At 46.7% G+C, this 21,451-nt stretch overlaps 1 protein-coding gene across 2 annotated transcripts in view; it reads left to right on the forward strand.

Annotated features, from left to right (window-relative positions):
• LOC144818446 (lysine-specific demethylase 4C-like) overlaps positions 1–21,451 on the forward strand; it is a 1,795,190-nt gene that overhangs the window by 1,576,093 nt on the left and 197,646 nt on the right. For both annotated transcript variants that reach the window (XM_078675868.1, XM_078675869.1), the window contains one exon: positions 4,263–4,433. In XM_078675868.1, the coding sequence (XP_078531994.1) occupies positions 4,263–4,433 (171 nt within the window). The remainder of the gene's footprint in view (positions 1–4,262; positions 4,434–21,451) is intronic.

Consider the following 21,451-nt stretch of genomic DNA (forward strand, 5'->3'; position numbering starts at 1 on the left):
CTTGGCAGCCCACGGGAACTGCCATGGGGTCAACCTGAGGTGCCACGCCTGGTTACGTCTTACATCCTTGAAGCACGAGGCGCAGCAGAGAGTTGCCAACCTACCCTTTTCGGGCGAGACCCTCTATGGGAAACATGCGGACAACGAGATGGCCCGCATGAAGGCGGAGGCGGAAACCCTGACGGCTGTCGGGTTGGAAAAGCCTAGGGAACAGAAAAAGACCTTCCGCCCATTCCAGAGGCGGTACGGGGCGCAAGGCAGAGGGCAAGGTCGACAGGCTGGACAGCAACAGCAGCAGTTCCAGCGGAAACCGTTTCAAAAGCTCCAGAGGGGCCGAGGTGGTCGACAGTCTTCCTCCGCGACCAAAGGCCTGACTGGGTCTAGGCCCTGAGGTGCTACTTCCCCTTCATCCGTCACCCGCTCCGGTGGGGGGAAGCATTCAACATTACCTGGCAGAGTGGAGAAACATTACTCAGTACAAGTGGGTGCTGAATATTGTTTGCAATGGATACAGTTTTCGTTTCACCAGCCCGCCTCCAGCAGTTCTACCGGTTGGCTCGCAGTTCCAACTGCGCGAGCTTCAGGCGGAGGCCGATACCCTGTTAAGAAAAATGGCGATAGAAGACATCTCTCTGTCTCAAAGGGGAAAGGGTCTTTACTCACACTTCTTCCTAGTACAGAAGAAGGACAAGAACGAGTTCAGACCCATTCTGGATTTGCGACAAGCAAACAAGTGAATTCACAGGGAAAAGTCTTGCAGGCTGTCTTTACATCAGATTTATCCTCAGCTGCAGAGAGGAGACTGGCTGTGCGCCATTGATCTGCAAGATGCGTACTTCCATGTGCCCATTGCACGGAAACATCAGAAGTTCCTGCGCTTCCTCGTCGGCACCAATCACTATCAGTACACCGTACTACCGTTTGGACTGAAGTCTGCACCCAGGACTTTTTCGAAATGCATGGCTGTGGTAGCAGCGCACCTGAGAAAGAACAAGGTGTTTGTCTACCCGTACCTGGACGATTTGTTGATCAAAGCCTCCACCTTCCAGGAAGCGCAATTGCACTTCAACAGGACAGCCGTCCTGCTGCACTGTCTGGGGTTGCACATAAATCTGTCCAAGTCTGTCCCGATTCCTGTACAGTGCCTGCAGTACTTGGGAGCCTCCATCAATACGCTGTCTGCAAGCGTGTCTCCTTTGGAGGAGAGATGCTTATCCATCATTCGGAAGGCTCAGGCGCTCATACCTGCTCCATCTGCAACAGTGAGGACGGTGTCTTCTCTACTGGGATCGATGGCCTCTTGTATCTTCCTCACTCCGCACGCGCGCCTACACATGAGGCCGCTACAGGAATGTTTGGAGGACCAGTGGGACCAGAGGAAAGGGTGTTGGGACGACCGGATTCAGTTGTCTCTTCACGCCCAACAGTCCCTGAGATGGTGGTGCTCGGCAGAGAATCTCCTCAGTGGGGTTCCTTTCAACACGGACATCTCGACTCAGATTATCATTACGGATGCGTCTCTCCTGGGCTGGGGAGCGCATTCAGACCATCTACAGATCCAGGGAACGTGGTCTCCGACAGAGTCCACGTATCACATAAATTTCCTGGAACTCAGAGCTGTTCACTTGGCACTGAAGGCCTTTCATCCGTCCTTCCAGACCAACTCTTTGCTTGTGCAGACGGACAATACGACCACGATGTATTACCTCAACAAGCAGGGGGGCTCGAGATCGCGCGCACTGTCACAGGAATCGCAGGCGATCTGGGCACTGGCTGTTAGCCAGAGGACTGACGATAACGGCAACTCATCTGCCAGGTGTGCAGAATGTTCAGGCGGGCGCCCTCAGCAGGTTGCTTCACGAAAACCACGAGTGGGTCATAAACGACGAGGTGCCAGACGACATCTTCGCCATGTGGGGCATTCCAGAAGTGGATCTGTTAGCCACCGCCGAAAATAGCAAATGCCGCGACTTCGCCTCGAGGTATTACCAGCCGGGGACTCTGGGGAACACGTTATGGATCAGCTGGTCGAACAGCTTTCTGTACGCTTTTCCACCCATTCCCCTGATTCCGGCGGCACTCATCAAGTTGGCCCGATCCCGGGCGTGGATGATCCTCATTGCGCCGGAATGGCCCAGGCAGTGGTGGTTCACGGACCTGCTTCACCGGTCGATCGTGCCTCATCGGCGGCTGCCGTGTCGGCTGGACCTTCTCCCGAAGTTCGGGGGCAGATGGTGCACCCCAACCTCATCGTTGAGTTTGGCGGCATGGCTCCTGAGATAGTGCAATATGGCCACTTGAATCTTCCTGAGGATTGCATGGACATATTGAAGGAGGCTAAGAGGCCGTTTACTAAGACCTCTTATGCTTTTAAGTGGAAGAGATTCTGCATCTGGTGCATGTCTAAGAACTATGATCCGACGACCTGTAAGGAGGATGTTATACTTCCATACCTTCGGCATCTAGCTCAGTCTGGCCTTAATTTCCATTCCATTAAGGTTCATCTGGCTGCATTGACTGCTTACAGAAAATGCCCTTCGCAGACATCCTTCATCCAGATTCCTGTAATTAAGAATTTTTTGGAAGGGTTGAAGAAGGTGTTCCCTACTGTTCGGCTACTTTTGCCTTCATGGGAACTGAATGTGGTGCTCTCCAGGCTGATGAAGGAACCTTTCGAGCCTATTCATAAGGCTTCACTGCAGCACCTGTCTTGGAAGGCGGCGTTCCTCGTGGCCGTTATATCGGCCCGCAGGGTGAGTGAAATTCAGGCATTGTGTTGCCAGGAACCTTATACTGTATTTCATGCTGCTACGGTTGTTATGCGTATTCACCCTAAGTTCCTTCCCAAGGTGATTTCTGATTTCTCCGTTAATCAGACTATAACTTTACTAACATTTTTCCAGAAACCTTCCACTCCAGCGGAACGGTCTCTTCATTCCCTGGATGTCAGAAGGGTGTTGAAATTCTATCTGGATAAGACCAAGGGTATTCGTAGATCCGACCAATTGTTTGTCAACTATGGGTCGGTTAGGACTGGTCTGGCTACTTCGAAACAGTCCTTCTCTAGGTGGATTGTGTCATGTATCCAGCTCTGTTATCAGAAAGCGAATAAGACCTCAGGGGGTAAGCCTAAGGCTACAACGGCTTTGCTTCGAAATGTTCCCATTACAGAGATCTGCAGGGCGGCCACTTCGAAGTCGGTCCACACCTTTGCTAAGCATTACTGTCTGGATTATGATGCCATAGCAGATGCTCAGGTTGGGGAGGTTTCGCTGCGGAATCTGTTCACACTATAGTGGTGTTGTCTGTTTCTCCACTGCAGGATTGTTTTTTGGATGGGCTTGCCATTCTGTTCACTAGATTATGACTATACACAGAGATCCCCACCTACAGAAGGAGTAGTTTCTTACCTGTAATTCCAGTTCTGTAATAGGGGTATCTCTGTTATAGTCATAAGCGCCCGCCCTCCTCACCGGTGGAGAAAATGGTACTGTGATGTATCCTACAGGCCTTGCTTTATGCACCTTCAAAAAGAACTGAAAGTAAAAGGAATGGGCTGTGCATGGTGGGATACCGAGGGTCTCTAGAGAGTTCCTTAAAAGCATGGTGTCCCTTTTTCAGACACATAATGGCAGCCTATGGAGGCTTGTCTGTCCATCCCTTCCTCTCTATCATTTCAAGGACTTGGTGAGGGGAGGAAAGTTTCTCTAAGGGGGGAAACTTGACAGATTGTGTTAAATGTGTTAGTAATACCCTTGGCATTTCTAGTTGAAGTACTGGACAGTGTAGCCTTGTAGGTACAGGCTGCATTATTGTCTTTAATTTTCTCTTAAGTGTCTATGCAGGACTGCAATGAAGACCGCTTAAGAGATTATTTTTGATTGCTCCGGGGTCCACGCACATGGGCGGGACTATTCACTAGATTATGACTATAACAGAGATAACCCTACTACAGAACTGGAGTTACAGGTAAGAAACTACTCCTACTTTATTGGATGCCTTAAGTTCCTATCAGCCTTGACCTCATGTACAACTGATATGTATTGTAATTATGTAGTTTAACTGAAATTTATTGTTTCTTATTGATCTAGTTTTTGCTGGATTCTTTAGGCTATGGTTTATTTTGTGTACTCTTAACTCTAGCCGCCTTTGTTCTTTTGTGATGTGCTTTTGTGAGCTTGTAGCTTTTTTTTCCATTTCCACTCAAATACTTAGACTTTAAGAAATATAACTTTCAATCTTGTGTCTTTTTGTTTTTAAAGAGAAAAAATGTAGACAAGAAAACCATATCTGTGGACCAGACAGTCATTGCAAAACACAGGAACACAAGATATTACAGCTGTAAAGTAATCAGTATAACTCTCCAGACTTTCTACGAAATAGTTTTTGATGATGGTTCTTTCAGCAGAGACACTTTCCCTGAAGATATAGTTGTGAGTATCTACTGATTGAGCTCTTCTTACATTTTCATATCTTTAAAGCCAGATTTTTGATTAAAGGTTTTATTCACAGTTTGAAGGGTGCAGGACGTACACCAAAGTGTGGCTGATTCCTTCTGTTTTATTTAGACTGTATCTCCACACCATTTATAGCAGATGTATGGGACTTCCTCCACTTTAGCACTTGTCACGCACCTGCCAAACTCTAATTGAGGCCCTAATTTGTTATGTATTCCTTCACAATTTATTACCAAAACAGCTAATTCTGGTATTTATCTTGTTGTCGCATTGGATAGTAACTGTATTGTCACCTATGTGTCAACTGTGCAAAGGCTCTGTTCTGAGTATCTTTGGTATTGAAAAGTGAAATGTGTTTCACAGAACAAAAGGTATTAGGAAAAACTAGAATGGATCAATGTTTTTGTTAATTTCCTTTTCCAATTAGTTTTTTTTAGTCATATTTTGGAATTGTCTTAATATGTTGCTTCCGAAAACCTCAGCAGAATGTGGTAAAGAACCCCATGTCATTTTCTTGTATTCATCCTAGTAAAGGTCAGAAAAGTTATACGTTTCTTAGTGGAAGCTTAGGTCAGTCAGTCAGTCAAAACTCTTTATTTCGATTACTTAAAATCATAAAAGAAGCAGCAATACTTGCATACAATTAGGCATAAAATAAATAAAAGTAGGTACAGGTAAAAATGCATACAATTACAAAAATTCATATATGTACAATGCTATTCAATCATGGTTCTTACAGAACAATTAAACAACTAATTTCTCCACCTAGCATTAAAACCACTGTATATAATACAAATATAGAAATGTAAGATCATATTTCAAGTTTCCATAATTAAATGGACAAAGATGCCACCCTCTCCCCTGCCGTACTTAAGTCATGCATATACCTCTTTTGTTCTTCACTCTAGCTGCGGCCACTAAAAAACTTGCTACACTGTAGGTGACCCGTACACTGTTCAACAGTTGCAAATATAAAAGTGCGGGCCTCACCTGCACAAACCCTGCTTCTCGTAATATAGGGTGTAGAAATTTTTTACGTGCTTCGGAGAAATGTTCACAAAGCATAATTAGATGGAGGGTGTCTTGTGTCGAGAAGTTATCACATGAACATACTGGGGAATAAGCTGGTTTACCCCATTGCTGAAAGTCACCTAAAATAAAGTGAATTAAGTTGAATCTAAATCTTATCAGCAGGAAGCGATGGAACGGCTTAGTGACTAACTTCAGATATGGCTCAATGGATGGCGAAGTTTGTGAGGCATAGATGCTTCTTACTCCTGATTTTTTGAGCTCCACCTCCTCCCTGTCAGCCTCAAGCATGGTCCGAAAGTTATATTTGATCCATGCCACGTACTCTTTCTTTTTTTTTTTTTCTTTTTTTTTATCAAAGGGTTGGGTCTTTGCCGGGTTTCAGGAGCAAAATGATCACTGCCTCCCGGAATGTGGGGGGCAAGATACCCGTCTCCAAAGCTTCAGCTTAGACTTTTATTAGTTCCGGTACCAATTCTTCTTTGTAAGCCTTGTAAAAATCGGCCGAAAAGCCGTCGAGGCCTGGAGCAGCCGAGCCTCGTAGAGCGTCTATGGCTTCCACCACCGAGTCAGCTGTGATTGGGTGTGCAAGGAAATCCTGCATATATCGTTCTAGGAAAACCAGTGCGATTTCGTCAAGGTAAGAGCCCTGGGCCCGTAGGTCGGTGGCAATGGATGAGGAGTAGAGGGAAGTGTAGTAGGTTAGGAAGGTGTGGGATATTTCGGGGGTTTTGTGCAGTAGCTTTCCTTCCGGGGATGTTATTTCTGTTATGTAGTGCGCCTGCCTCGGTGGGCGGAGTAAGTGTGCCAGCAGTCTCCCGGGTCTGTCTCCCTCCCCATACTGATGCGCTGAGTATTGTGTGGCTAGGAAGTGTAGCTCCCTGTCAGCCGCTTCGCGAAACTCCAGCAGCAGGGAAAGGCGCCGCGCTTCAAGCGTTTCGGAGGGGTTACGCAGCAGTTCACTTTCTGCGATTCGGATATCGTTCTCTATGCGCGTGAGGGTGGATCTGATGGAGCGCAGGACACCCACATGAGTGGCGATGCATACTCCCCTGATAGTGGCCTTAAACCCTTCCCACAAGGTTGCATGTGTTTCGACCGACCCCGTGTTGAGTTCAAAATAATCAACAATGGCGGTGCGGATTGTTTCGGTGAATACCGTGTCTGACAGGGCTTTACCAGGGAATCTCCATTGTCGTTCAGAGCCGCCAGGCCATGGGATGACTAGTTGTAGCGCCACCGGAGAGTGGTCCGACAGTGTGCGCGGCAGTGTAGTGTGGGATGACACCCAAGTCGCCACCCCTGGTGAGAGGAGCCAGTAATCAAGTCTTGTCCAGGTGTTGTGGAAGCCGGAATGGTGTGTATATTCCGGGGACTCACCATGTAGTCTGGCCTCTATATCTATGAGGGAGTAGTCATCACATATATCCACCAGGACTGGTCTGGAGTGTTTTTTGGCGTCGGCAGCAGTCGAAGTGCCGTCACGTGTGGGGTTAAGGAGCAGATTAAAATCACCCCCGGCAAGTACGTGGCCCGTGACTGTCGTGGTCAGTTTCGTCTGGAGCTCCTGAAAGAAGACAGGGGAATCAGTATTGGGGCCGTACACATTCACCAGCGTGATCGTTTGATGAAACAGGGAGCCCGTCACCAGTAAGTACCGGCCTTCCGGGTCCACTACTGTGGAGTGTGGTATGAAGGGTAGTCTTTTATGTACCAAGATGGCCACCCCCCTGGAGTATCTGCTAAAGTCTGAGAAAAAGCGGTGTGAACCCCAATTTCTAGCCAGGAGCCGGGACCCCGCTGGATTCAAATGGGTTTCTTGGAGAAACGCAATGTCAACCGTGTGCCTGCCTAAATAATTGAGGACTTGCCTACACTTCCTCGTGTCGTTTAGTCCCCTTACGTTCCACGTCATCAGGGTAATCAGAGTCGAATCAGTCCGCCTGGGCTGTCTAGCCATGAGCGTCAATGTCTATATATCTGATCCAAGGTGTGTCAGGGTGTGCTGTACCGTGCGATGAACTGCGGTGTGTGTTCGCAATCTGAATGCAGAATGAATTCAAACCAACCAATAAACTTTCCCCACCACCTCCCCCACCCAGCCTCCGAACAACCCGTGGAGGCATGTCCCCATAAACCATGCAGCGAGCCAAACATAGCACAGGGTTGCAAAGTACATTTCGGAAAGTAAGCTCGGTTGCATTAAGAAACAGAGTAATAAGACAACAGTGGCGTCCGCCATGGGGCGTGGCAACGCCACGCCGGTCGGGGATACTCCATATCGAAGAGAATCTAAGTGCGTGTAACCAAACCAGGTCGGGTGCCTGAGAAGCAAAAAGGTTGCGATGTCAGCCTTGCAAGTCTAGGCACAATGGTCAGCCGTTGTCCGTCTCGGCAAATAAATCATTGCTTGTTTGGGAAGCATTTCTGATCGGGGAGGACTGCGGTAGTGTTCCAGATCGAGCAACGTCCTCCTCACGTCGCTTATAATGCTGGCAAAATTCCTGAGCTTCCGTTGGTGTTTCAAAAATGCGGGGTCTGCCATCAATGTCTACTTTGAGTCGAGCTGGGTAGAGCATTCCGTAGCGCAGGCTAAGGTTCCGTAGTGTGGCTTTTACTCCGTTAAACTTTTTACGAGCCTCCTGTACCGTGAAGGTGAAATCAGGAAAGAAGGATAGCATGTTTCCCTGCCATTGCACCTCCCCACGTTCTCGGGCTGCCCGGAGGACAGTGTCTCGATCTCTAAAGTTCATGAGGCGGGCTATGATCGGGCGCGGCGGGAGACCAGTTCTGGGTCTAGGCCCCAGTGATCTGTGGGCGCGCTCCACCACAAAACCCTGAGTGAAGGAGTCCCGGCCAAAAAGTTTAATGAGCAGCTTTTCGACAAATGTGTCCATCCGGCCAGTTTGTGTCGTCTCCGCCAGGCCCGTGATACGCACGTTGTTTCTTCGTCCCCGGGCTTCTAGGTCTTCGTTCTTGACTGTCACTTCTTTGAGGATCCTCTCTACCCTCTCCAGTCGTTTCAAGGATTTCGCCGCGCCGTCTTCCACATCCGAGACTCTGGATTCTACCAGGTCCAGGCGTCGGTCGTGTGCCTGGATCTTGGTGCCCATGTCCGCCATTCGGCGCTCCAGATTGTCGAAGCGCCCATCCAGCGCCTTGAAACCAGCCCTCATCTCCGTCATCATGGCCGTCATGAGGGAAGTGGCATCCTCTCGTTCTTCACCCCCGGACGCCTCATGTCGGGCCTCCGGAGGGGGGTCAGCGATGGGAAGGGAGGCTCCCGGAAAGCTCAGTTTGCGCTGATTGAGGTCTTGTTTCACCATCGTGGCCGCGTTGCAGGGTCCCCCGACTCGGGCCGTCGTGTGTCGGTTCGGTCTCCCGCACCAGTGCGTTCCAAGATGGCCGGGCTGTCGTGGTGAGTGATGGACTGAACACCTTCAATGGAGGCAAGCTATGGCGCAGCTCGAGCCGAATTCCAGGTAGCAGTGAGTGGCGGAGGGTGGGGTGCGAGCCGGTTGAACCAGGAGCAGTGGTCCCTCAGGCACCCACGCGGTCAGTCAGGCCACGCGGCGCGTCCGTTCTCTCGTCACCGGCACTCCAGGGTCAGCAGCGTCGCAGCCACGAGGCAGGGCAGCAACAGCGGTGGTAGCACCCAGTGCGGCTCCCGTAGACCGACCGCTAAGCAACCCACCCCCAGCGCCGGGCCTACGCCCCCCGCCGCAGTCCCAGCCGAGCTCCCGGCTTAAGCCCGCCTTCAAGGCCGAAGGCCCGAAAGCGGGTCCGGCGCACAGCGCCGCCCAAAGGGAGCCGAGGCTCAACAGGCCCGCCGCGGAGACGAGCCCCCAGCCCTTAGGACACGGGTATTACCGCGGTCTGGCCCCGTACGCCGCCCGGGCGCCCCACGTGCAGCTCGCCCTACCTTCACTCCGTGCCGCCGCCTCCACCCTCGTCTCCTCCGGCTGTAGGTCAGGTCGCTGTACCGTCGGATCCGCTGCCGCTTCCTCCACCAATTTTGCACCCGTCGAGCTGTGTAGGATGTTGTGCAGGATCGTAGGTGTGGATGCGCTTCAGGATCGGGGGTTACCGCATTATACGGGCGTTAAATTCCCCAGACCGGCGGAGCTTCAGCAAGAGGCGGCCATCTTGGTCTCCTCCTCGGCCACGCCCCCTGCCACGTCCTCTTTCTTAATTCTATCTGGGGCCGCGTACAATTCAGGACGACCCAGTCTGGCACACGCCGCTCTAACGTATGCCAGCCATGGGATTCTGTCTGCCTTGTCAAGGGCAAGGCAATCTTTTAGGATAAGGTGGTTGAGCGTAATATCCTCATTGAGCCACGTCTTTGCCCAACAAATCAATGGGGCTGCTTTTAGCTGATCTGTGATGTAACCCACACCCAATTCACAATGTACAGCCAGGGTCGACGTCGACTGGGGTACCGCCAACAGGGCTCTAAGGAACCTGTTTTCTGCTAGTTGTATTTTGCCCACAGGTCCGTATCCCCATATTGATGCCCCATAAGAGGCGATCGCGCAACACTTAGACTTGTAAATTTGAAGCATAGCTTCCATGGGTTTAGCTCCCAACCTTTTGGCAAAACTGAGGAGGGCTGTGGTCGATCTAGCAACAGCATTGCTTTTGTGTTTCCGCTGAGGGCCCCAGTTGCCCTTCTCGTCAAATAATACACCCAGATAAGTAAATACTGGGACCCTAGAGACTTCCGCACCCAGGCATTTGAATGTTTTAACCTTATTAATCTTCCTACGTGCCCCAACGACCATTATATGGGATATGTTGCTATTTACTTTTAAGTCGAGGGATTCCATAAATGCACCAAAATTGTCCAGCAGCCTCTGTAATCCCAGGCCTGTTCGAGCAATAAGTACAGCATCATCCGCGTACAGGAGGACCGGGATACCCTTACCTCCTGCACGCGGAATGTCCGCACTGGCCCCGTCCAGAGATTTTTCCAGGCCATTAATGTAAATCGTGAAAAGGAGTGGAGCCAGGATGCACCCTTGTCTGACTCCCCGTCTGGATCTAAATTGGCCTGTACACCTACCATCCTGTGTGACCCTGACGGCAGCCGCTAGGTCCTGGTGGAGGACGCTAAGGAAGTGAACTAACGGTGCATCTACCCCCATTTCCAACAATATACGCCATAATTTGGAGCGATTCACTAGATCAAAGGCTGATGATAGATCCATGAATCCAAGATATAAAAAGCCCTCTTTTGCTATTGTATACTTATTGATCAAAAGGTATAAGTTTAGGCATTGGTCCGTGGTGCTCCTATGTGGCCTGAAACCATACTGAAGATTCGAGAGCACCCCCCTGCCATTCATCCAATCTCCCAGTTTCTGGAGGATGATTCTGCCCATGATCTTAACGGCAAAGTCTAACAGGGAGATTGGCCTATAGCAGGCGGGGTCCCCTCGGCTCCCCTTTTTAAAGATGGGCACGATGATAGCAGAGGCCCAAGAAGGGGGAAAACCCACTAAAGCTGCGGCATTGAATACATTGGTCAAAATTTTTGCCCAGAAATTAGGGTACATGGTATAAAGGTCAGCAGGCACCCCGTCAGGTCCTGGGGCCTTATTTTTAGATGTCTCTCTAATAGCCCGTTCTACTTCCACCAATTCAAATTTGACAGGGATTACTGGGCAACTCATGAGAGGTGGATCCGATGTGGACTCCTGGAGCTCATTATCCCCATAGATGTTCTTAAAATGCTGGAGCCAAACATCATCCGGGATTACGCAATCAGTGTCTAGATTGTCGCTTTCCGTAAAGAATGGCTGGTTTATTGTGGCCCAAAACTTTCTGCTGTCCCTCAGTACATAGATGGACTGCAAGTTGTCCCAGGCCTCCTCTTTAATTTTCTGTTTCCGCGTGGTGATAGCTAATTTATACTCCCTGCGGAGAGAGGAAACCAGAGCCCTGTCCCTCGGGTTCCTCTTGAGGGCCTTGAGAAGAGCCTCATGAGCTTTTGTACATGAGGAATCAAACCATCTCTGTGCTTTCTTGCAATGTGTCCTACTCTCCTTGTGTAGGTTTTCAGCAATTTGCTTGCAGATTGCTGAAAAGGAGGTTATAGTTCCAGTGCCAACGGTATTAACGTCCAAACAGATGCCAATATTGGTTTCCGTCTTGGCAGTTAGTTTGGCAAAAAAGGCCTCAGGGACTATATTGTCCCATTTTATCCTTCTGCCTTGATCTTTGGTGGATAAGTCCTGTGGAGCCTCCCTTCCTTGAGCCGTGATGACAATCTTGGCACCCACATCAACATCTAGGGTAAGGGGGTTATGATCGCTAAAAGATGACATCACTACCTTATAGGCCAGGGTCTTAATCAGAGGTAAAGGAGATAGGAAAATGTAGTCGATGACAGAATTGACCCCCCGCCCTATGAATGTCGGGGCATTCTCACTACCACTTTCCTTGACTGGTTCAAATAGATTCAAATTGGAAAGTAGTTCCTCCAAGTCCTCACCCTGTTTGCCGTGTTCGAAATGAGGGACCCTCCCATTTGTATGCCCATCAAAATCATCACCGTAACAATCCCACTTACAGGGGTGTATATTGATATCCCCCATAAGAAACATCTCCACCGAAAAAGAGTTATTAACCTTATAGACTGACAAAAATTGTTCTAGCATATTAAAATGTTTGATACCATCCATAGCATTGTACAAGTTAATCAAAAGATATTGCTTATTGGAGACAAACCATTCTAAAAAAAGAAAGTTAACTGACACCCCACTAAGTTTTTTTTAATGTCCCGGCAAGGTTTAGGGAAATACGAAAGAGTAAACCCCCCTTGGGCCTCCCCGCAGCCCCTCGGACCGCGGGGATGGTGAAGCTCTGATAACCATCTAAGTTAAAACTAGAGTCTGCATTCCAAGTTTCCTGGAATGCCATTATGTCGAACTGTTTTATAAATTGCAGCCAAGTGGGGTCAGTGCTTTTAGATCTGATACCCGAGCTTAGGTCAGTTTGAGGACATAACTGCTAGCCAGAGAAGTGAGTGACGTAATTAGAAGAGGGTGTTGAGATGAAAGGACAGCTCCAGCAAAAGAACAAGCTGGCTGAATTTTCTAGTCTGCCTGGGAAAAGACTCTGGGCTTTTTTGCTATAAGTGGGAAGGAAAGGTGGACTCGACTGTTTAAGGAACAAGGGGAAGCAATTCCGACCTCCAACTTGCATTGGACCTATGGGTGTGCTATTAATGGGGCACCCTCCCTCCACCAGCAACGATGATGAAGGCCCAGCAACACTGAGATGGGTGATACAGAATCTGCTTCTTGGCCACTGTGTCCTTCCACTGCAAGCACTTATCTGAGGCTGTGGCTCGCTTCCGCTTTGCTAACAGCACCACTAAAAGACTCGAGTACCCTGTGGTGAGTGAGGTGGGTTGTGTATGGCACAGCATGGAGCCTCCCTTGTCAAACACTGGGTGGGTTGCAAAATAGAGGAGTCTGTTTGGGACCTGGAAGGAAATCACTCCACCTCATGCCTTCGAGATAACAGTGAAACAACCCATGCTTGAAGGTACGGCTGCTGCCCCTGCTCTTCACCCCTGAATATCAGACTCTTGGCAAAGTGCCTGAAGGCTCAGAGAACTGGACCTTTAGTCTATAGTCGGACCTTGGGAACCGATGCCCACACTCCATGAAAGTGTAGTAAAATCACCTGGTCACAGAAGGAACATAGGCAGTTTACATGCTTCTTGTAATCTGTTTTAGACCTTTTGTATCTGAATTCCATGCTTGTGAGTAAAAGCAGGACCTCCGACACCGTCAGGCGGCTCCATTGTTGGATTACAGAGGTTGAGCATTTCCACGGCGACATTGGGAGAACATATGCTCTGTTATTAGTGCCTTTAAAGATCTCTGGGAGTAATCGTTGCAAGGGCTCTTTTGCAAATGTAGAGGCACCTCGGCTGGGTAAGCCCCTCCCTTTGCTGAATGCTCTGCCTCCCTGTTCATGGCCTGTTCACATGCATACTGATGAAACTAGACATTCAGGTTCACTGCCTGCTTTGTTTCTTCCCCTGTTGCCTCTTATAGACATCACTACTACATTTGATCCACTGAATAGAGACCTGGGGATGAAAAGGGACTGACCTCAGGACACTACTTGTGCACATGGGGAGATGCTTTTCCTCTCAGGTTTGAGTCTCCTTCATTGATGGCCTCCTAGAGCCTGGACTCCTCACTTGCTTGCTGACTCCCCACACCTTCTGGGTCATGTTGACACTCCTCAACTGTCACACAACAATTAGTCTTCCTCAAATACTTTACAACAATTTTTTCAGAGCCACTACCTAGCAGGAAACCACATACCCACCAACATCTGCCAGACATGCTCCAAGTGCCATTATAAAACATGCCAGCACTAAGGTGATTGCATTTGACTCTGTCATCACACATCAGCCATAGTGGAGATCAAATCTTAGTTACTTGACTTCTCCTTTCACAGGCACATGGATTCCACTGACTGGAAGCTGGAGAACCTAGAGTGTTAGCTAAACTCTCTGCTTGGAGTTATGACATCAAAGGCGCTCAGTCACAGATTTGGTGGACTGTTCTCACAAAGACAACATCAGTCTGTGCTGTGTTCTTGAGGATTGAGGAGGCAGAGAAGTGTGGCCTGATTGTGTTCTTGAAGTAGTTTGTGCCCCGGTTGCTGAACTTTCAGTTTTCTGTTCCTCCTCAATTCCAAAGAGCCGACAGAATTTGACCCAGGAACCACTGGAAACATAATAAAACAAGATGTATTACAGCATGTATGTTACCCGTTTGGCACACCTGAGCAGTCTTCAGCCAATGGCCTCAATATCCACATGGCTGTCATAACCCATTGTAACACTGAAATGACACCGCTGTTGCATGAACCTATGAAGGTCAGCCTTCTAGGTCCTGCTGTTAAGATCATAACCATTGATGGAAAAACTTCAGAGTTCTTAGAATCTGCTGACCTGGATGACTTCTTGCCTTCTGTCAGTTCTATGCCAATGAAGATGGTACCTACTCAGCCAGGTGAAGATGGTCTGGAGAATGCACATGACAAAGCTGGAGGAGGGCCCCTCACACACTCACCCACTGACTTTAGGCTGTGTAGGGCAGGGATAAATCTTGCTTCGCCAAAGGAGACAATGGACCTTATCTAGCTGAAATTGTGAACTCTCAGATATACTTAATATGATAGTGGCGTGTAGAGGACGCTGTGGGCATGACAAATGCTGTTGTGCGATTCCTAGTTACTTCTGGTATGATTTGGCAACACTGTTTTGTTTAATTGCCTTTTATTGTATTACATAGGATTGGACTGATCCTGAAGGTAAATCTATCTTTGTGAAGCTGAAAACAGCTGTACATTGACTGTGGCAATATAACCGTCAATGCTAGAAAAGCTAGATTCTTTGTGCAGTTCTCTAGGCTTCTGATCAAATTAAGTCAAGCATGCACTGTTATTGATGACGACAGGAGCTGGGCTTCAGACCTGAAAACTAACTGCCGGAAATCCCCCACCATACAGATGCAACACGTCAGAGAGGGCATTTTTACAAGACGTTATGTGGGACCATAACATAGTTCCTGTTTAGTGCATTTCCCATCCCCATATAAAGAGTATACATTCATTTCAGTAGTCCATGCCATATCATCTCCTATAAATGTCTTCCTCGTGCACGGTCAATTTCTCAGACTACCATTCAATAATGTTGGCCATGTTGATGATTCTTCCTTTAATTTAGTAGAATGTGGATACCTTTTTCAGATGCCGGGTTGGTTAGAATTCCACTGAGAATTCTTCTGTACTGTTAAATAGCTCCATCAGACTCATTCATTAACAGAGGAATTGTTAACATGGCTAGGGATCATTAATACCTCCTGATTACCAAATCCTGCATGGATTTTAGGAAATTATCTCAATGTTGGCTGTCCCTATGGGGCAGTTAGAAGGTAGTGAAAGTGGTCCTATCACTGCAATATAATTAACTCTGTGGGATGCTACCTGTGACAGTCCTCAAATTTATTCTTTCCAGTATTGACTCAGATATTAGGGAATTCTTCTGGGTAAATGCAAGATTGCTACTTTAAGCTGGAAAGCTATATTCACACACCGAGCCTTGGTGTCTGTGCTTGCTTTTAATTGATCTACACTACCTCACCCATCACTACGTCTAGCTGGTATATTGGTTTCCCGCTGACCTGAACCCCTCCTAGACATTGAAAAAGCCCTGCTGTCTACCGACCATAGCCTTGCCTTTCCGTACCAATTTAGGTCTCCACCACCACATTCTAAAATCCAGTCATAAAAGCTATATAGCATGAAGTTAGGAATGTATTACAAAACAAGGGAATCCCAATATTTGAACCTGGTGTAGTAAACGATGTTGTGAAGACAACAATAGGTCATATAAGGCCAAAAGGTCCTAAAAAAGCAAGAGCTGTTGACTTAAGAACATTTTAATCACTTAGCCAATGGCATAGGGCACATTACTGGATAAAAGCCAGAGGGAGCAAAAGTAGACATTTGAAATTGTAGGAAGGGACACAGGTGGACATCAACACAATAATTAATTAATTTTTAAATATCAATTTTTCAAAACAGTTGGTTTATAGATCCGGTGCTCACAAAAAAGTGAAAAGGAATATGATGTGGTGAGTGGAGGTGATATTTAAAAACATACATCACATTGACAATATAAGCAACAAGCATTTGCAATGCAATAGGTCTCACATTTTTTCAAGTTATAGATGTTGGCTTTGAAAATGGGAATGTTTTTTACTACATTTTTTTATTTGCAGTGGAGTAATAATAATTGCATAGCACTATTGCTATGACTATAAAAAAGCAAAAGTAAAAAACATTGTTAGTTTGAACACTACGAGCTTTAACTTTTATAAATGCGGGATACATGGCAGTTTGATGCTCCCCCTGAAGGTCGCTTTTAAAGGACATGAGGTGTAAGTTAGAGCTATTACAAAGGTCTTTCTAGTTTCAAGATCTATAAAAATGCCAAAACATGGTTATTAGCAGCTCATTAAAATTTTAGACATTTTTACTTTGCAGGACAGATGAAATTACCATAACGCCGTTTGGTGGGGACAAGGGGACGCCAAATGGATAAAACACTTGACACAAAGAAGGAGAAATTGTGAAAATAAAAAAAAATATGCAAGCCTCTAATGGAGTGTCAGAAACAGAAAGATCAAATACGATGTCCAGAAAGAAAGGAATAAGGATAAGAAAAAGTAAAGAATGGAAGGAAGTAAAGCCAGAAACAGAATGAAAGAGTGAAGGAAAGAAAGAAAGCAAAATTAAATAACTTAAGAAAAAGGGAAATAAGAATGATATGGGAAGAAATAAAGCTAAGAAAAAGAAAGTAAGAGCAAAGGAAGGAGAGGTTTTTAAAGAAAGGATGGGGTAATGAGAAGTACAGGGAGATAAGGAAGGGGGAAAAAAGAATTATAGATGAATGGGAAGAAGGAAAGATGCAAATAATGAAATAAAAGTTTAAAGAAAAACAGAAATATAGCAAGGAGGAGAAGCAGTAGGGAAGAAAAATGTCCAGAAATAAATAAGGAATCAAAAGAGAATGGAGAGGAAAGATATATTCATTTTAAGAAGGAAAAAAACAATAGAGATGATAGATAAGAGAAACAGAGGAAGCACAATGAAGAATAACAGAAAGCTGGTAAGAAAAAAGGAAAGAATCGAAAAGAGAAAAAAGGCTAGTTAAAGAAGTAAAGGCTATTAAATAGGCATCTGTTCTTCATTGGACGAACTATTTTAAAATTGTACTGGAAGGTGCATTTTGCATTACTTTCCATCAGGGAAACAATGCCTATGAACTTTCGCAGAAACGGCGGGCCTCAGTCACTCTGCTCGCTCATTCAATGCCATGTAAAGTTCAAAGTGCTTTATTTTATTGTTCTGGTTACTCCTTACCGCACCCCACTGCAGACACAGGGCTACCTGAGATCTGCTGAGGTTTATAAATGCTGCCTCTACTATACACAAACGTGAGCATGTTGCAATGTAAAACAAGGCTGTGCAAACATGATTGCATTTCTGAAATCACGAATACGCACTGGCAAAAACATACAGATTAAAAACAAATATTAATCTTTATTTGTAAGCCAAGTGCTCTTACCAGAACACGCAAAATGTGTTTTTTTCATAAAATGCCATACCATACACAACATTAAAAAACATGAGACAATATACTTTGGCGGTAGTGTGCAGCAACAAACAAAAGGCAGGGGACAAGCTCTGTGGGTCAGTAATGTGCCGGTGCAATCTTATTTGTAACAAAACTGAATGCGTTTGATTTCCAAAATGCGCTGTATTTATTTATATATAACTTGTCCCAGAGCAGACAGGCCACACTTATGACAGTAAAGCAAAGGATACTAGTTTGTTGTTAGCAATTTGTTCAATATTAAGCAATTTGGTTAAACTTACCAATGTTAGAGTCCTGTAAATAACACGCTGGTTACCGCTGCGCCTTAGTTTAAAAGAAGTATTTCTGTGCCACGCCCATGGACAGGACTTCCTGAAGGGGCTAAACATTAACATAGCCTTGCACGAGGCCAGGCGCTGTTCACGCTGTGTAGCTGCACAGTAAACCGGGAAGAAGGTAGTGTGGAACTCTGCAGAACAAAAGAAAGTCCTGCGGCCTCCGAAAGCAGCTGCCATTATTTAAGATTAGCGCAGCAGCACTTAGGCGTGTGCGACGCTGATCTTGAACAAATAGTCATAAAATTCAGGCGCACCCATATAAAATGAATTTTAAACAAAGCGCAGAGCGCGCTAAGCCATGCAGAAGGTAGTGTGGAACCTGGCTTTAACAAATAGTAATAAAAATCGGGCGCATGTATAAAAAATGCATTTAAAAAGAAGTGCAGAGCGTGCTAAGCTGCGAAGAAGGTAGTGTGGAACCCAGCAGAAAACAAGTGGCGTGCACGTCACGCCTGTGTGGGCACAATCATAGCGCCTCCCACAGCCTAGTGTTGTCTATTACGAGCTTGGTGCGCGTAATAGACACCAATAGGACATGGGAGGAGCTATGCGCGTGCTTCGGGCCAATTGCCTGCAGTCTTTTACAATAAGACACACGCAAAGGCCAATGGGGAAGCTGAAAAGGAAACATACACGCACGAGCGTGTGCGAATCCTAGTTGACTGCTGAAACCCCGTTTTTTAATTACTAAATGCCTCGTGCTGCACGAAGCACTTCTGCGCAGTGCAACGCTCGGCGCGAGATAATTTTTAAACAGTAAAGGAGTTTTTGTTGTACAAGAGGTCGACAGCGTTTCGATCTCAGAAATTTGAGATCTTCATCAACACAAGGTTTGTGAGCATGAGGAATCTAAACAATAAGGATAATGCAAAGTACATGTTTTTAACCCCTTTAGAGCTTGTAAACAAACCTCCCCAGTGCTGCGCTGTCCATTATCCAGTGCTGAACTGGACGTCCAACGGTCGTGCGCAGCACTGGGGAGGTAGTGGCCGTGACGACCGTTGGCCGACGGCAGCAATTAAGGGGTTAAAGGTTGTCCCGGAAAATATATTTTCAGTCATAAAAAAAACCATAATATTTTTAAAGTACATATTTTAAGAAGTGCTCCCGAAAATTATATTGTCATATGTAGAACTCAGTCTGAGCATAATTGACCGTTATTATGCAGCGGACCAGAGTGACAGGCTAAGAAGATGCAAATTATGCCCTGTATATATAAGAGATACAGAGAGGGAATCACACACGAAAGCAAAAAATATACCTAGAAGTGCTACGTGCCTGAAGAGTTGGAGGCTATAGCACCAAGGTGAGCGCAATTCAGAAAACCGTGGATTCATTAGGAACGGCGCTTGTCAAGGGGATGAAAGTGTGCTAGACAAATACTCACTAGGCAACCCAAATGGAAGCCATGGAAGTTACGGTTTTAATCCTGTATGGACGAGGAGGTAGGGTGAGTCTGGCCCCGAGATCACCTCCTGTAGAGGAAAACCAGGTGATTGACATGTACCTGATTATAGCTAGAATAGGGTATGCAGCACTTACCTGTGGAAATCAATAGGACAAGTACTCAGGGCTCCAGATACCAGATTAATGGCGGCACTTAGTCTCCTAGTCGCTTAGTCTATGAAGCGTTGGGGCAGTAACTTAGTCGTGAACCACTTGTGGTATCTTTGAACGCCTGGGCAGACAAACTCAGCAGCAGTGCACAAATTATAGCTATATCCTGACTAGGCACAGGGCATCTTCAAGCAATGGGGCGTACCCTGGCTAGATCTTTTCACCAATGTCAAATGTGCAGTGTCAAACCTGTTGCACACTCAAGTTTCCAAGAAGGCTTTGTCTAGGAAACGCATTCTGGATACACAAGCACAGGACTCTTGTATGCTTTTCTGCTGCTACCTCTCCTGCCATGCTTTAGAAAAATAAATCCGTAAAGACCAAGCCAAAGTCATCCTAGTGGCTCCAGATTGGGCTTGGAAAGTGTGCTATCCGGAACATGTTGGGATGAGCATTTATCCTCCAATCAGACTCTTCCTTCCGGAGGATCTCCTGTTACATCAACAGTGTAGGGTCCTACAAGGTGCAATCTACACCTCCATGCGTGCAGATTGGGCGGGGGCAGTTGACCATATTCTATCTTCCTCCTGAAGTTGTGGGAATTATCCTTGCTGCCAGGTGTCCCTCTACTAAGTCTATCTGCGCTGGACATTGTGACTAGTTTTTGGCCTGGTGTGGCACCCATAATACAGACTTGTTACAAGCTAAACTTTGAGATGCCGTGCTGTTTGTTTTATCTCTGGCCCGCAAGTATTTACAGTGAGCACCATCAAAGATTATTTGTCTGCCCTTTCAGCATTTCTGCGTTTGCCTGACCATCTGTCCTTATTAAGTCACCCTTTTGTGATAAGGTTTATAAAAGGTTTTACACATGTTTCTTCCCAAACACTTAGTGAATGGAGCCACAGAGGGATCCCAATGTGTTCCTCACTTTCCTCATGTGGGCTCCCTTGGAAAAAATGCACAGCTGTTCACTTCGTCTTTTGACGCTGACGACTGCATTACTGTTTGTCATAACTTCAACCTGTTGCATGAGTGAACTCCAAACTCTCTTGGTGCAGCTGCCTTGGGCCACCTTTTCCCCAGATAGTGGTGTTGAGAACCAGCGCACCGTTTTTGCCAAAGGTCCAGGTTTTCATGTTAGGCCATCTATCACTCTCCTAACGTTCTTCATCACCTTCCTAATGTTCTTTGCTCTGCCTTATCCCTCGAGAGAAGAAGATAGGCTGCATCGACTAGAGCCCAAAATAACCTTAAGCTTTTACGTAGATCACCCTAAAAGAAAATTGGGTGAATGATCAGCTTTTTGTGGGCTTCCCCAGGTAAAATAAAGGGAAGGCTGTGCAGGAAAGGACTTTGTCACCCTGGATAGTCCTTTGCATTAAGATCTTCTAAGCACTGGCAAAGAAGCAGCCTCCAGAAGAGAACGCGGAGTGCCTGTTCTTGATATCTTTCAGACTACAACATGGGATCACGGCACACATTTACGAAACCCTGCTGCTTTGATATCCAGGTCTGGCGAGAAGGGCATTTGCCCATTCCGTCCAGCAAGACTTTCTGATATGACCATTCCCCAAACTCATCACCTTGGGAGGTACTGCTTTGGCATCTATTCTAAAGGTTAAGAATCTGCAGTTAGAAGTGTCCGCCACAAGAACAAACTACATACCTTTAGTAATGCCCTTTCTTGTGAATGCTTTAATTGCAAATTCCTTATTGCCCTCCCGCCTATCCTGTTGTGTGGCCTGGTCTCTGTTCCAATTTAAACGGTACCAATATAGGAATCTGCACACAAATAACAGATTGTTGAGCAGCTCCGCATCCGTTTGTAGACAGAGTCAAGAAAGAAATTGATGTTGAGAAGAAGTGGTGGC

This window comes from Lissotriton helveticus, chromosome 2_1 (genome assembly GCF_964261635.1).
Source record: "Lissotriton helveticus chromosome 2_1, aLisHel1.1, whole genome shotgun sequence".
Taxonomy (NCBI): Eukaryota; Metazoa; Chordata; class Amphibia; order Caudata; family Salamandridae; genus Lissotriton; species Lissotriton helveticus.